Source organism: Amblyomma maculatum, chromosome 5, assembly GCF_055883805.1.
Source record: "Amblyomma maculatum isolate TAMU_Amacu chromosome 5, ASM5588380v1, whole genome shotgun sequence".
Classification (NCBI taxonomy): Eukaryota; Metazoa; Arthropoda; class Arachnida; order Ixodida; family Ixodidae; genus Amblyomma; species Amblyomma maculatum.
The window spans coordinates 50,491,899-50,507,288 of NC_139348.1; the positions used below are offsets into that span (position 1 = coordinate 50,491,899).

Here is a 15,390-nt window from a genome sequence, read left to right on the forward strand (position 1 = left end):
ACGTATCTAGCTTGACCATTAGGAGGAGCCATGTGTGGCTCTGGAAAAAGCAAAATCATGGTCAGTCAGTGCTACCACGTGCATCTTCATGTTTTTGCTGCAACAAGAGCACGCCATAATTACCCCCCGCTGCACACAATTACTCGTGTCTGCCATAGGATGCCACAATGTTAGGAGACTCAGGTTATCATAAAAGACATAAAAGATGGGTGCTTGACCTATGGCAATGTAGTCGCTTAAGATTTACATTTTTCCAATGTACATTTAGATATTTAAATGTTTAGTTCTGGAGAATTGCTGATTTTAACTCTAATGCCGCCAAGACTACTAAAAAAGGTGCTCTTCCTGGCTGAATATCGTTCCAGATACTGAAATTACGAACACTTTTTGGCTTGCAGTTGGCAAGCGGCCATGTAGCAAACTTGGCCTTCCAGCGTTCACCATGTAGCATTTCTCCTTTTCCTTCCATTGATACCCCTTAACATCCAAAGTGTTTACATATACGGCTTTAGGTGGGCGTTTCAATGAATTTCAGTTATAACAGTTGCTTTTAAAATTATAATTGCCATATGAGCGCTTAAGCCTGTTTTACATGCAAGTGTAAACTCCAGCGATTTCTGCCGGAGTAACTAAAAAACACTTATTTTGAGCTGTCATGGCAGCTCGAGCTCTCCAGTTCCAACCTGTTGGAAATTTTTTGCTGTGTCGATGCCGCTCACCACTGAGTTCACTCAATTGCCTGCATGTGAACCAGCCTTTATGTGAAGATATAAAAAGTAATTGAACAAATTTTAGTTAAATAGGAAACTAGCAGGGATAGCTATTGTCTCTTTAAACGTTTATCGAGCCTCATAAACTGATTATAAAAATGAATTGCATGTAGTGGCCATCCTCTCTTTTTTTAAAGAATTGGATCTGTTGTCTCCACTTTTCTGCTCCCCCTCCTTGGCCTAATGAAACTGCCATGCAACATTGATTAGTATGCTACTGTCATTTAATAGTTGTAAGTGGCGTGCAGTGCTGTTCATGAAGCTTGCCATGATATAAATATTTTAAGCTTCAATAATTTCAGAAAGGAAAGCTGGGCGAAGTTCTTATTGAGTGAGGCAAGATTTTCTCCTCTGGACTAACAACATTTTTTTATCAAAGCAGGAAGAAGTGCCAGTACCTTATCCTGTGCCAAATGATGCAGACAGCTCAGGTTCTGATGAAGACTGAGGTACTCAAGTTAGCATGTTTCTTTTTTTCTGAAATGCTGAAGATTTAAATGCCATATATAACATAAATTAGAAGGATGCAACTTTCAGTATACACTAATTGTAGTTCCAAATTGAGTTTATTATGTGTATATAATTGTAAAGGATAATTCCATCATGACACCAAAAGTTTTGAATGAAGTGCAAATGTTAAGCATTTTGGGCAGATAACCTTTCTCTGGCTTGCATGTTCAGTACATGCTCACCTTTATGCTGACCCTAACAAATGTAAAAAAAATGGAATTTATCATGCAAGGAACCATATCGCACTGTTTGTCAGTAAAATACACCTGTCATTGTATCATTTAGACTCTGCTATTTGGCACTTATGTATAAGTGGACTGTAGGAAAATTTCATGTGAACTAACATTTTCCTCCAATTAATATTTGTGGAATATCTCATTTATTTTAAGATGCTGACTGCAGAGCTCAACAAAGTACTTTGCAAGTTGCTGATGAGAGGACACAAGTTGCAGCCCTTCTCATGTCCTATGTGATGCGCCATAAAGTCAGCGACCAGGGGGATGACAGACCCGCTGGACCTGCTGAATATCATCTAGTACCCAGGAAAAGCTCCAAAAATTGAAATATACTTGCTTTTCAAAGCTTTGGGTGTGCACATTCCTGAAGCTGAGAACCACTTCTATTGTCTTGATTGTACCAGGTACTTGGGTAGTACAGCTCAGATTGAGATTCACAGCGAGAACTGTGAATGGGATATCGACATAGCCTTTTGCTCTTCCTTCCTTGTAATTCCTTTGAAAGAGCAGCTTCAACGAATTCTTGGGCAGCAAAACTTGAAGTTGCTTCCGCAAAGAATAGGAGGAAGTGTGATGACGTAGTGGATGGCATAGAACATGCCAGGCATGTCGGCTGATTTTTCAACTCACAATATTTCACTATTGTGGAATACAGATAGAATTAAAGTGTTTTAAAAATTAACTTTTGACATCTGGCCAGTTCAGTGTGATATTCTTGAGCTGGACCTTGCAGTCTGAAAGCAGAACATGCTTATGCCTGCTATTTGTTTTGGTTTTTCAAAGCCAAACATGACCACTCTTTTTACACCCTTTGCAAAGGAGCTACAGAAGCTTTCCTTAGGATTTCCATTAGTTAAACATGGAGAACAGGTCCAAATAAGGGTATTTGCAGCTGCGTATTCAGTGGATGCCATTCGTTCAGCAGTCAGAAACTATAAACAATTTAATGGTTTTTATGGGTGTGGCTGGTGTTACTACCCTGGGGGCTCTTCGTATGAATATTGAGATCCTGCTCCAGTGTGCAGGACTGCTGTGAAGCATATTGAAGTGGCTAGAAAAGGCACGCCTTAAGTGCCTATTTATTAATAGAGTCAAGAGACCTGCCGTGACCTCGTTTTGATGTGGTGGATGGTTTCATCCCTGATTACCAACATTGTGCCTGCTTTGGTGTCATGTGACAGTTACTCAAACTGTGGCTAGAAAGCGAGTATGACTGCCCTTGGTAGAAAAGAAACAAATTGACTCAGCTAAATAGCCTGGTGTTGACCATCTCACCTCTGATAGAGATCATCTGCACTCCAATGAGGTTTGAAGACTGAGCTAGGTAATTGGAAGGTGTCAGACCCCCTGCAAACCCCCTACCATGCTCTGTAGAGAGGAGGGCTCCTGCTTCTTTGTCGGCAAATAGTTACTTTGGGCATACCACTTCTTTCTTTTTATTATTATTATTTTTTTATTTTTTATTATTATTTTTTGCTGGAGGTGCTGCGATGTGCAGGCCTGACTTACTCCTTTAGACTGAACCAGCTCTGCTAGATGCTTTAACAATAGTTACACGAGTTGTGTCGATACATTTCATAACTCCTCTGTGGTGCACTGTTATTCACTGAGGCTTTTTTTTTGAGCTCCGGAAGCCTGCAGTATTGGTGCAATAGGCCTTACCTTTAGTAAGTGTCAGTTTCCTCTTTCACTCCTTGTTTCCACTTGTGCAGCTTTATGCATTTTGGAAGTTTTCCAGTCATGGATGCTTACTGAGTTTTTTATTGCCTTTACTTTTACATTTGTCATTTTTGCTAATTCTTTTACATACATATATATATATATGTACATTTTACTTCTCCCTGCTAAGTTTTTTGCCATTGTTACAAGTAAGCTTGTTTTTTTTTCCTGTCATGTGGCTTCTATGAGGTATGTATTTATAGTTGTGCTTCATTTACCCTTTCATACACCTTTCCCAATTTTGCCTGCTTGGCGAGTATTTGGGTACAGTTTAAATCTGATGTAGTGAAGGATGTGTTCTCTGTGCATCTTCTTTTTCCCATTATTTTTTGTCTCTATGTTTGTTTGTTTTTTTTTCACTTTCTGGCATTTTTCATTTTTTTTTTCTTTTGCACCTCTTACAATTGTATTCTGACGGGCCTGGAGGAAAGTGGTGGCACATGGAGCACTGAACACAGGGCTCCACTTGGGAAGAAAGAGATAAATGAAATAAAAGTTGTTCCTCCTCCTAAATCGGCTACTAATATATCTTTGTCAGTTAATGGGAGTGGGCACGTTCCAGATATCTTGTCTTTGGTGAAGTGAATTCCTCGCTGCTGGCTTACTCAGGCACATTGACAAGATCTTGCCTTTATAAGAAAAAGTTGCTTGCCAAACTGCACTATATAAGCACTTGCTTCCACTCTGATCAGCTTTTGAAATGGTAATGAAGGCTTGGAGCATCATGTTTTGAAAGGGTGATATAAACGGGAGAGAGGGGGGCAAGTGATCTGAAATGGCAAGCTGTTGGGTATACTTATGATCATCTTGACATCTATTCATTAATGGCTTTCTGTCACCATTAAAAGTCACAAACAAGGAGTCCAGCAAGGTCATATAACATTCACTGCTCTTGTGAATGCTTGAGGCAGCGAGGCTTGCCAATTCTGAAAGTTGACAGTTGGAACTTGCATGTTCTGGGCAGGGTCGGTGCCAGAGTTGGCTAGAGCTGTTGTGTCAGTGACAGAGTGGCAGGGTCAGTTGGTGGCAATATCAGTAAGAATATTGTAGATGATTTCGTCTTCATAACAAAATTGTTCCGCGATTACCAAGCCAGCGGCTTCCTCCAATTTGTTGAGTATTATGGCAGCAGTAATGGGGCAAAGGGGGCAGGTGGGCATCAGCTTCTTAGGCTTTGACTGTCTAGGCTTTTGGCAAATATGGTCAGCTACGAATGGGCAGGATGCTTTGAAGTTAGTGTCTTTTATTGTGCCTTATGTGAGCATGAATGTATTTAGCACTAATCCAGCGGTTCAGGGCATAGCCAAATTGTCTAATGCTTGTGTGTCTGCTTGTAGTGCTTTCACACTAAAAAGAAACAATGGGGACATAGTGGATTCAAACCCAGGAATGACTCATGGGAAGCAAGTATGAAGTGCTGTAGCTATAACTGCAGTGGATCCCCCCATGTGCAGACTGCAACACACTCTTGCACTGTGCACTGGATGTCCTCATCTCCATCAATTGCCACCTGTGCACAAAAGCTTTCGACGTCCTACTCGATTTCAGTGTGTTACATTTTTTTTTTGATGCTCAAACAACTGGGTTACAGGCAACTACACAGAATGGCTAAAACAAAGGCTCATAACGCAAGATGAAGCCGTGGTTGTCTCTGACTTCGTGAATGGGCTAAGCTTATTGTTTTGACTCCATTGCTCTTCGGGTGTCACTTGCTGATTCTAATGGATGGCTCGTATTCTCACTAATTTCATTCTGTAGAACAGGGGCTGTTGTATTTTTATTCTATTATTTTCTTTGTGCAGTCACCATTCTTTGTTGGTTTAAAATGTGTAATAAATTTTTGAATGTCTTGCAACCTTCGTGATTATTGTCCTACAATGATACATACGTCACTGAGAGCAGCTCATAAGTTACAAAGGGACACATGAGTCATGATTTGTGCTTCCATATATCCGTAAAGTTTCAACACATTGTTTAAATATGATTTCAGCCATGCCTACTTGATGAAGCAGCCAGTCTAGAGCTCGAAACTTCATAGCTTTTTGCAGATTCATTAAAATAAAGATGCCAGCTAAGAGATTTTCTTTTTTTTTTGCACAGAAAGGAATAACTATAGATTGCAACAAACACTTGTTTGGAAAGTTAGAGGGCATAAAGAAAAGCTGCTTTCATTTACCATGATGAAAATAACCACATTTTGCTCAGCCTGACTGGATTTTGAGCGCTAATTTTCTAATGTCTTTTCCAGATTTAAAAAATAGCCGTGGGCTAAAGCGCTTACATAAACACCCCCACCCCCTTTTTTTTTTGTCCTTACTCACTTTTATCCTACACTTCTGCAATATGCCCCATTTTATTCTATCTATATTAAACTTAAGAAGGACAAGATGTGATTATTGCGATTAGTGCGAGAGTGATGCATTAGTTTGGCACCACACAGAACAGAAGCAAAGCCATTAACAGTCAGGCATGACTAGTCCGGCACTCACTCTGATACAGCCCATTTTCCTCCCCTAAAGAAGCAGAAAAGAACAGACAGAACTATTTGAGAGATGAAGGGCGATAGTGATAGGGATGAAGGTGGCGGTGTAAAAAAAAATTACTTGCATCAGTTCTTTCAATTACATTTTTTTTCATGTAGTCGACTGTCACAGGATGGAAGCCCGTTATACTTTGTGGCAAGGGCAGAGGCTCTTTATTTTTCTTTCCTTTTGCATGCCTCAACATAATATATGTCACAGGATGGAGAGGAAACTATTAAAACTTCTTTGAAGATATAAGCAGGTGCAGATCACCTCACATGAAAGGGGCCTCTGAGAATGGTGGGGAATCCCTGCTTTTGCAGCTCGACAGGGTCTCCCCTGTTGCTACACAAATCAGTCGGATTAAGCAGGGACCCCATCTCATTCTTAGTTTTCCTCTTCATACCTGTTGCTCATAAGTTACGTTATTTGCTGTCCTATATATGAAGCAGGTTAGAATAAATTGGCCCTCTCCTCCTACCTTCGGGGATAAGATCCTGGGCCGCAGCCTCCTTAGCCCACATCTTAATTGAGCGCTGCTTGGCCACCAGCTCATTAATGGCCAGAGATTAAGACCCACAGTCGCAAGAAATCCCTTTTAAATGAAAAAATATTGGGAAAGATGGTCAGTTTGATGAATGTAGCTCAGTTTGACATTATCAATATTTAAAACCATGCAAAAGTTGGAAAAAAAGTGTGTTCCAGAATGAGTAAAAAGTGCAAAATAGTTATTTTATGCAAGCCCGACCTGCTCGGTCTCACTTTGTGCAAGAACTTTTTGGCAGTTTCTTGGAACAGGAGCTTGTGGGTAAATGCAACATTGAATGGAAGGAAGGAACAGCTCAAACGGACCGGACGTAGGAAGGCGAGACAGGCACATGAGTAGCTCATGTGTCTGTCTCGCCTTCCTACACGTCCCGTCCGTTTGAGTTTTTCCTTCCTTCCATTCAACATGAACCAACCAGCCCGACAAAGCTCTCTTCTTGAAATGCAACATTATGTCTTTTGCTTGACACCATACAGTGCAATAGCACCTATGTGTGTGTCAATTTTTCTGCTGGATTAAAATTTCAGAAACTGTTGAGCACTCTTTCTGTGAAAGTAGCTTTGTTTCACATGCAAAAAAAAATATTTTTATTACCTTTGAAAAAATCCACAGAACGAATTAAGGGTTGAGCAATGAATATAGGTTCTGCACACTATTCGAAGCACTGTTTTATGTGTTTAAAAAAGCTCGCGCGGTAATAGGTAGTGTAATGTCTGTGATATTGTTAGTGGCCCCAGGTCCACCAGGAGCCAGAGACAGCTTGAACACACATGGCAATGTAGTGGACCCACGGACGGCAATGAAAATGACAGGAAAACAATAAAACAAAAAGAGCATCCTACATGAACGGCATTGTTTAATGCCAATGGCTGGCAGCGAGGTGTGGGACAGCAGCGTGCGTCGCCTGCATGTGGCTTGGAGCGCTGAGCGCTTGCGTCAGATAACATACGGGCTGGCGGCTGGCAGGGTATCATGATGCGTTGCCAAATGCCAGTCTCACGCGGCCACGTAACCTGACCGTTCCAGCTAACGGCCTCACTGTTCGGATGCGCACGTGTGGCCAGTCCGCACGAGCTGTCATCCACATCATTACAATGCATTTTTATTTGCACAAGGTTTAATGATCATTAAATTTAGTCCCCAGTGTCCGTTTATTAAAATTGTACTTTTGACAAATTAAATACACATTTGCAGAAATACATTTTTAGTTCATTGCCAATATGCTACCCCAAATATGATTTTGAGCACTGATCTTTGAGGGCAGCTTGAAGTGTGCTTCAAATATATTTTCAAGGACTATCCATTTTCATAATTGAAGTATACTTTAGGCACATTGCTTTCACATTTACAAAAGTACATTTTAAATTCATTTTCAAGATGCTGCCCCAAATATGATTTTAAGCATGGTTTTTCTAAGGATGCTTGAAGGGTGCTGCAAATATATCTTCAAGGGCCACCCATTTACTATACCTGAAGTGTACTTCAGACAAATTTATTTCATATTTGCAAAAGTACATATGTAATTCATTTTAAGTATGTAAAAAATGCCTTCATATTTTTTCACCTATTTGAACTATACTCGAAATGTACTTTCAGATACGATATTTTTGACACATTTTAAAAATACATTTTGAATATTCAGCAAGGAATTTGATGAATATATTTCAGACATATTTTGAGCACATTCGTGAATACAAATTACATTTAAAATGCGTAAAAAATATGCCGCTGTGTATTCCAAACGTACTTCTTTTTGCTAAGGGTTGACAAGCACAAAATTCTTTAAAAAAAATGTTCTGGGCAAGTTAGGATGCCGCGCCAACAGAAATTACTGTCACAACTGTCAAATACTGTCAGAATACTGTTTCAAGCACGACCATTACTGTCAAAACAAAAATATTTTACTCACTGATCATTTTTACCGGAACTGAAATATACCATGGGCAAACTACTTTCAACCACATGGGGATCGTTGGCTTGTATGCTCACGTTTTGTTTGATGTTTCAAATTCATTTGCTGGCCTTTTAAGCGCTTCATTCCTTGCATACATTTCGTTCACTGACTATTAGAACAGTCTAAAATATTGTACGCGCGTTTAACCTTTGTTTTGCATACTGCACGGGTAGCACATATTTATGGATAAATCTATTTTGTATTAATTACCCACTCTGTTTTCTAGTTTCCAAATCCGTCCCTAGTAAGCTCCATAAAAGAAAAAAAAAGAAAATGACAGCCATAACAAGGTACGACAAAAATGTAGCATCCGCGTTTTCATTTCCTTTTAATGTAGTGCATCTTTTATCTTTGTTTTAACTGCATTTTTAGATATGATTTCTCGTAAGTCCATGGGTAAACAGGATACATTTACGATGCGCTGTCATTTTCTTGCTAATAAGCCATATGTCCACAGTGATGATCACTGGCGAGCCTCTGGGTGTGACACACACACACATACACACACACGCACGCACACACACACACACACACACAGTGCTTTGGTCAGGTACCAGAGCAATAGGAGAGCGCACATGAAGTTTGCTCCCACTACACTAGCGCCGTCTCTCCCCTGGCGGTCATTTCTGAACTACTGGTCGGGGCCGTCGCCGGAGGAGCGCATTGAACCTCCCAGTCTCGACTGGTACGTGCGCTGCTCGCGACGCTCTCACCTGTCCTTTCGTAGTGCGCACATGCGGTCGTGCTCGCGGCTGCACAGGAGAGCATAGTATTTTACCTTTCAGCCATGGCTGTAATTTCGCGGCGCTCGAAGAGGGGAGAAAGTTATTGTTGTTTCCTGGGGTCTCACAATAGTTTCGTGAACACCAGGGGCCGAGAGCTGAAGGTGAAATAGTATGAAAAAGAGACAGCAAGCCTGGATAAATGCTGTGCGCAGAGTCAAGGGATTCTTTTTTATTTCTTGCTAAGCAAACTTGGTATGTTGGAAATGTAATGTTATTTCTGAGCAGTGTTCATTGTAATTCCGTACCTTTAGCAGTCGAGCTCGCGCTAATGGTTGACATTTTTTTTTGGCCAGTAAGCCCTCCGCGTGTCTGGTAATGCAATAATTATTTTGGGGGGACTGATATCAACATATTTCTTATGCAGACGCATACCAAGCAAGGTTAGAGACCGCCACAGTGTTCCGACTTGCGAGGACCAGCTCAGTATTTAAGCCTGTTTTACTGCATGTAAATGTAGTAGTAATTGGCATGGTGTTCACGCTTACTAATCGTATTTACTTATAAACGTTAAAGCGTTTAGTGTGAAAACAAATTATTAAATACTGAATGTTGTATGCTACTTTAATATAATTATTTACTGTCTTGATATAGCCCCGATGGAACACCGTGGGTTCCAACAGCGGCGGCTAGAGTTGGCAGCACTCACTTTGTGAACAACTGCAAAAGCGACATACAGGATCACCCATCATACATTCCAAGTATTTTTCCGTCTAAGTACAGGAAGAAAGCCCCGAGCCAAGAAGGGACACAAAGGTATGAGAAGCGACTGAAATATTTTATGTGGCTGTGGTGCATGCATTATGGCAGAAGTTGTGATTCATTATAATGCCAGAAAGCTGTGCATGACAAATATATGCTGCCTACAATATAAATGCCTGGGCATATACGCCTGGCAATAATATTTTGTTGTTATTCAAGGTATTTCTTCTCCAATGCAGGTGGCAAAGAGGACTAAATCAGGCCAATTCTAAACTACGTAGCGCAACAAAGCAGCAGTCGCCTGCAAGTATGTCAGACGAAATGCCAACACCACTGACCCAAGAAACATTCAGCAATATCAGCATAAAAGGGACTGCAGTGATTTGCTAGAGGATTGTGGGGTGACAAGAAGTGAAACTGGTGAGCTGCAACCTCATTGTACAGATCTTTTGCCAATAACAAAAACTGACGTCTAAGCACCTGCTCTTCTTTTGAAATGAACAGATGTAAACCCATTAAATGCATTCGAGTTGTCACTGCGATCTATGTTTTACTTAGATTTAGTTTCGGAGTATTTCGAATACCAAGAAGCACCTGTTGAAAATACATGATTTATTTTTCAGGCATGCCAAACAGAACCTTCAAGGAGTGGAAAACTGAATATTTTTTTGTCAATGACAAATTGTACAGAAGCATCCACTCAGGTCACTCATATCGAGCAGACTGATAAGGTACTACTCATATGGAGCTTATCTTTTTATTTGCAAGTTTCGTCTGCAGTTCTACAGAAACGAATTTTTCAAAATTGATAGGAATTGCTAATATATTTTATTCCAACGAATTATCTGGTCTTGACGTCTCTAATTCGTATTTTCATTCTTACTCATGAAGGTCACTAGCACAGTTGGAAGTCGGCAGAGAAGATGGGGTTTTCAAGGCTTCGCATCACTGCAGGATGACCGGGAAGCGCTGAAAGACCTTTGCGGGGTGACATTGCCAGTGTTCAGCCTGTTGTTGAACTTACTGCCTGCTTCAACATACAAAAACTCAGATGTAACATGGGAGGACAAGTTGTGCCTGTTCTTGGCTAACCTTCGGCTTGGGCTAACATACAGTGCCTTGGCAATTATATTCGGAGTCGATGAAAGGACTGCATCAGCTGTTTTCAAGAAAACGCTTGATATTTTAGGTGTGGTGCTACGAGATTGGGTCTATGTCCCTTGAAGAGAGGTCATTCGGATGTCCATGCCGCCTGCATTTAAAGTAAATTAGCCTAATTGCACTTTTATCATACACTGCTCTGAAATCCGGACAGAGATGCCATCAAACCCAAACTGTCAGCATGTACTATACTCTAACCACAAGGGAGGCACATTGTCAAATTTCTTGTAGGAATTATTCTCAATGGAATGATTTCATTCGTGTCGGAAGTATATGGAGGGAGACAAACAGACTTCTTCATCACGCAGGTCTATAGGTTTTTGGAGCTAATTGAGCCCGGAGATCTGGTGCTAAGTGACAAAGGATTCCATTGCATTAGGGCAGGTGTAGAAGTCAAAGGTGCAGTTCTTCTCATCCCACCATTTATTTCGACCGAAGGTCAGTTGTCTGCGGAGGACATGGGCAAAACTTACAAGATTAGGTCAGTGCGCATTCATGTCGAACGAGTGATCCTGAGGCTAAAAATTTACAAAATCCTGTCCAACAGAGTGCCTCTCAGCTTGGTCCTCCAGATGAGCAAAGTACTTTTTGTGTGTGCGGATCTGGATAACATGCAGCCACCTATAATAAAAAAACCGGTTTGGTCTGACAATGTTCAACGGCGTCCTGTTCAAAAGATGGCAACACTCAGAAAATAAAAGTGTATAAAGATTACTGGAGTATGTCGCCGAAACTTGCCCTTAGCGCGCACCTCACTTAGAGCACCCCACACTTCATGATCCACCCAGTCCAAAAAGCAGTTCAATTTCAACTCTCAAAAGTATCGCAAATAAAAACGGCACACGTACGGCGCCGACTCGCCCGATGCGCACATGCCCAAAGGCAGGCGCATCCGGGCGCGCGAGCCAAAAACCAGACGGCCGCTCCTAGGCTGGAGCCGGCACCGAAGTGAAATAAAACAATCAGCAGCATATTTAAATGACGTGCCGATCACTGTACAGCAGCGAAGTAGCGAGAAGACGCGCACACTTCTAAGCCAGCTTTTATTTTTTTTTCAGGTGGGAAAAGTTTCTCTGCAATCTTTCCTGTAATTTCGGCGCGTGAGAGGAGGAAGAGAGGGGGGGGATGTGCTGCTTGCTCGTAATTTTGCAGTACAATATTAATGACATTTAAGAACAGACCATGTCCTCATAGAACAAAATGCAAATGCTCGTATATTTTTATTGAGTCATGGCCCATTTTTTGCAAATGATAAATTTTTATTCATTTTAAAACGCATGCTCAAGAATATAATACTAATTAGTAAAACTATGCACACATTATACACAAAAGAATATGCATATATTATACACAAAATATTCAAATATTCACACTATGATTTAACACTTGTATTCAAAACTAAACAATACATCCTGAAAAAGCAAGAATTTATAGATTTCCTTTCTTAGCGAATAAAAACTGTTCAAAACCGCGCTGCAATAAAGAACTTGAAGTAAAAGCGCTCCATCTTTGGAATAACCTCCCATAGAAACAATTCATCTCTTAATACACTCACACTCACCGATTGATTTGGTGAATAAACATAGAGTATGGCTTTTTGCACATTTAGCACATACATAGCCACTAGTATTTGTTTGTTATATTGGTGTTTTTTTTTAGTGTGATGATGTCGTTGATAAATGTGAGATAGGGGAGATAGCAAATACGGTCTTCATAATTTATAAATGATGCATCCTTAATTTTAAATGTACATTTATTTCAATGAGAACGGTCTCTTCCCCCACTCTGATTAGACCGTCAGGACTGCAGCAGAGCCAGGGTTGCTGGGGACGCACCACTAGCCCGGTCTGGAAAATTAAAGATGGCAGCAGACATTAAATCTAAAAAAAAGGAACAATATCTACCAAGAGCACACTTACTATCTAACAGCAAAGGAAGGAAAATATTTACCTGGAAAATATGTGTCTCAGGATTTCTTTCCAAGCTCTGCCGAGCTTCAGCTTCTGTCTTCGTGCCTGTAAATGATAATTCGTTACATATTAAAACTTTCATCTCCACATTAGATTCAGTGCTGCAATTTCCTTTCTTTTTTTTAGCAAATACTTGTGTCAGGAAACGAACCGCAGCGCATTGCTACACTTGAATATGATGAAGATTTGGATAACTGCTTTGCGGCCTTTTGGAGTCCTTCGTCACTTTTTTTTTGTGGCGACTGTGTGCGCCTTAGAACTGCTCATCCGGAGCTTCTTCTCCTCATGTCATCTGCAAAATGCAAAAAATATTAGCCATGCTGACCGACGGCCGGTCTCATTATCGGCTCAAACGGTGTCTACACCCCCCTGCACACCGGGAACTATCCCGGCGCGAGGCCGTTCATTGGCGCAAAATACAAATAGGAACCTTTCTAAACCCGTGGCTATAGAGTAAAATTTTCCCAAATCTTATTGCACCTAGCTGCAAACACTGCTCACAACCGGCCACATTCATTCACATGGTGTGGACATGTATACGACACAACGCAGACAATACAGCTACAGTGGATGCGTGGGAGTCCCTACTGCTTACCACCAAGCTCGCCCAACAGCGCCAGCTCATTTTGCGCGCATTGGAGGCCGCAGAGCCACAAGGGAACCCTGCTGACCTTCTCTAAAGGGCCTGTCACACTAGCGCGACACGAGGCCGATTTGGTCTGCCAACAGAGCGTCTTCCTGATGTCTGCGTCTATGTCACACTGCGCCGACGGAAACAGTCGGCCGATTGTCGGCGTCCTCCTCGTGTCGGTCGCAAGACGGCTGTCGGCCGACGGTCTGCAAACTCCCATGTCGCACTAGCCAGACAGCCCTCGAAAACCTCTCGCCGACTTCACGCCCTCTCGTTCTCGCTATTCTCGCGATATCACGAGCGGGGCGCACTACAGTGTTAGTTCCGAGATTTTCTTTCTCACTTTGTCATTGCGCTGCTCGGCACCGGCCACAGACTCCGCTCTCCGCGAATATGGAAGCCATTGAATCGGCGGCGGCTGCTGCTACCGCAGCTTTAGTAGTTCTAGAGCTACTCGACGAGCCACCGGCAAAGAAGCCGCGTACTTCCTGGGTGTCGCCATGGCTACAGCGCAGGAAGCAACAGGGCGCATACGAGAACCTTATGCGGGAGCTAGCCCTCGAAGATGGCGAAAACTACCGCCGTTGGATAAGAATGGACACGGCTACGTTTGAGTCCCTGCTGAGTGCAGTTTCGCCGCTTATCACGAAGCAGGATACACCATTTCGTGAAGCGATCCAGGCTGGAGAGAGGCTCGCGATCACTCTCCGGTACCTTGCAACAGGTGAGCGTGCATGGCGCCTCAGGTACATTTTTTGGCATCGGACACACTGTAAAAGCAGCACAGCTTCATGGGTGGGACTGCGTGGGCGGCGAAGTTTGTTGCCTTTTCCGTCTTTTTAACTAAACTCTTAGTTTAGTCGAATACATGATTTCAGCATATCGCTTGCTGCATTTCTTGTGTGCGGTCGCGATGTGTTCAAGCAAATGAAGGCAGAGATGAAAATTACTGTTTATAAGCGCATTGGCGCTCGGCGAGCACTCAACCGTCTACGGAGCACGTCACCGGACCTCACTCGGGAAATACGAGTTCCGATTACATAAACAAAACAAACGCTGGCGCGGTACGTGCCGCCGACGAGCAGACATATATATATATATATCACCGTCTACCTGCCAGTATTCACACCTAATGTCTACAGTGCAGGCATTGCATGCTACTTTTCTACAAGGGCAGTTTATATTTAATCATTATCAGGTGTGGGTTTCAAGCTGGCTTTCAGGATTTTTTTTTGTACATGCCACGTATTAAAATCCACATATCTTATCGCTAGAGGAAATGCAGGTGACCAGAGTACACTAATGCCCACATTTTCTTTTTCAGGAAACAGCGAAATGTCGCTCCAGTTCGCCTTTTATGTAGCCCACAACACTATTGATGGAATAGTGTTTGAAGTGTGCAAAGCAGTGTACAAAGTTTTGAAGCCAAAGGTGCTGAAGGTGTGTATCTGTCACTGCCATTTTCTGCAGTTCACATGTAATCAATGATGCATATCAATAGTTTAATGTGTTGCCTGTAGTTTAGGTAATGTTGGACCCGGTCCACAGGTGTACAAGTCTGGTCAAAACTGCCGCACAAAAATATGTGCGTCACTAGAAAAGCTCATATAAGCATACATATTTTGCTAAGGTTCCTTGATTAGCAGTAACAAAATGTGTGCATATATTATCTATGAACTAGTACACTGAAAAAAGTTATCATGGAGACTTACACCACAGTATTTTTACACTGAAATTGTGCACCGGTACTAATATAGTTGAGCACAGTATCTAACAATATTGCACTTTTTTTCTTACAGACACCCGAGAGTCATGAAGAATGGCAAGTAATTGCGAAAGGGTTTGAAGAAATGTGGCAATTTCGACACTGATTGGGGGCGCTCGAC

General features: G+C 41.9%; 1 protein-coding gene and 1 pseudogene across 1 annotated transcript; both read left to right on the forward strand.

Moving 5' to 3' along the window:
- Positions 1-7,169: 7,169 nt before the first annotated feature.
- On the forward strand, positions 7,170-11,601 carry LOC146188278 (uncharacterized; annotated as a pseudogene).
- A 2,002-nt stretch (positions 11,602-13,603) lies between these two features.
- LOC146188279 (uncharacterized) lies at positions 13,604-15,375 on the forward strand. Its single transcript, XM_084605018.1, has 3 exons — positions 13,604-14,228; positions 14,829-14,944; positions 15,304-15,375. The coding sequence occupies exons 1-3, from the start codon at positions 13,898-13,900 to the stop codon at positions 15,373-15,375; spliced, it is 519 nt and encodes a 172-aa protein (XP_084461144.1). The 5' UTR covers positions 13,604-13,897.
- Positions 15,376-15,390: the final 15 nt, after the last annotated feature.

What these genes read in the sequence shown, in the direction of transcription:
- LOC146188279 (XM_084605018.1), top strand. Translation starts at nt 13,898, where the DNA reads ATGGAAGCCATTGAATCGGCGGCGGCTGCTGCTACCGCAGCTTTAGTA. An exon ending in TCTCCGGTACCTTGCAACAG is followed by an intron (nt 14,229 to 14,828) that starts GTGAGCGTGCAT and finishes TTTCTTTTTCAG; the next exon opens with GAAACAGCGAAATGTCGCTC. An exon ending in TGAAGCCAAAGGTGCTGAAG is followed by an intron (nt 14,945 to 15,303) that starts GTGTGTATCTGT and finishes TTTTTCTTACAG; the next exon opens with ACACCCGAGAGTCATGAAGA.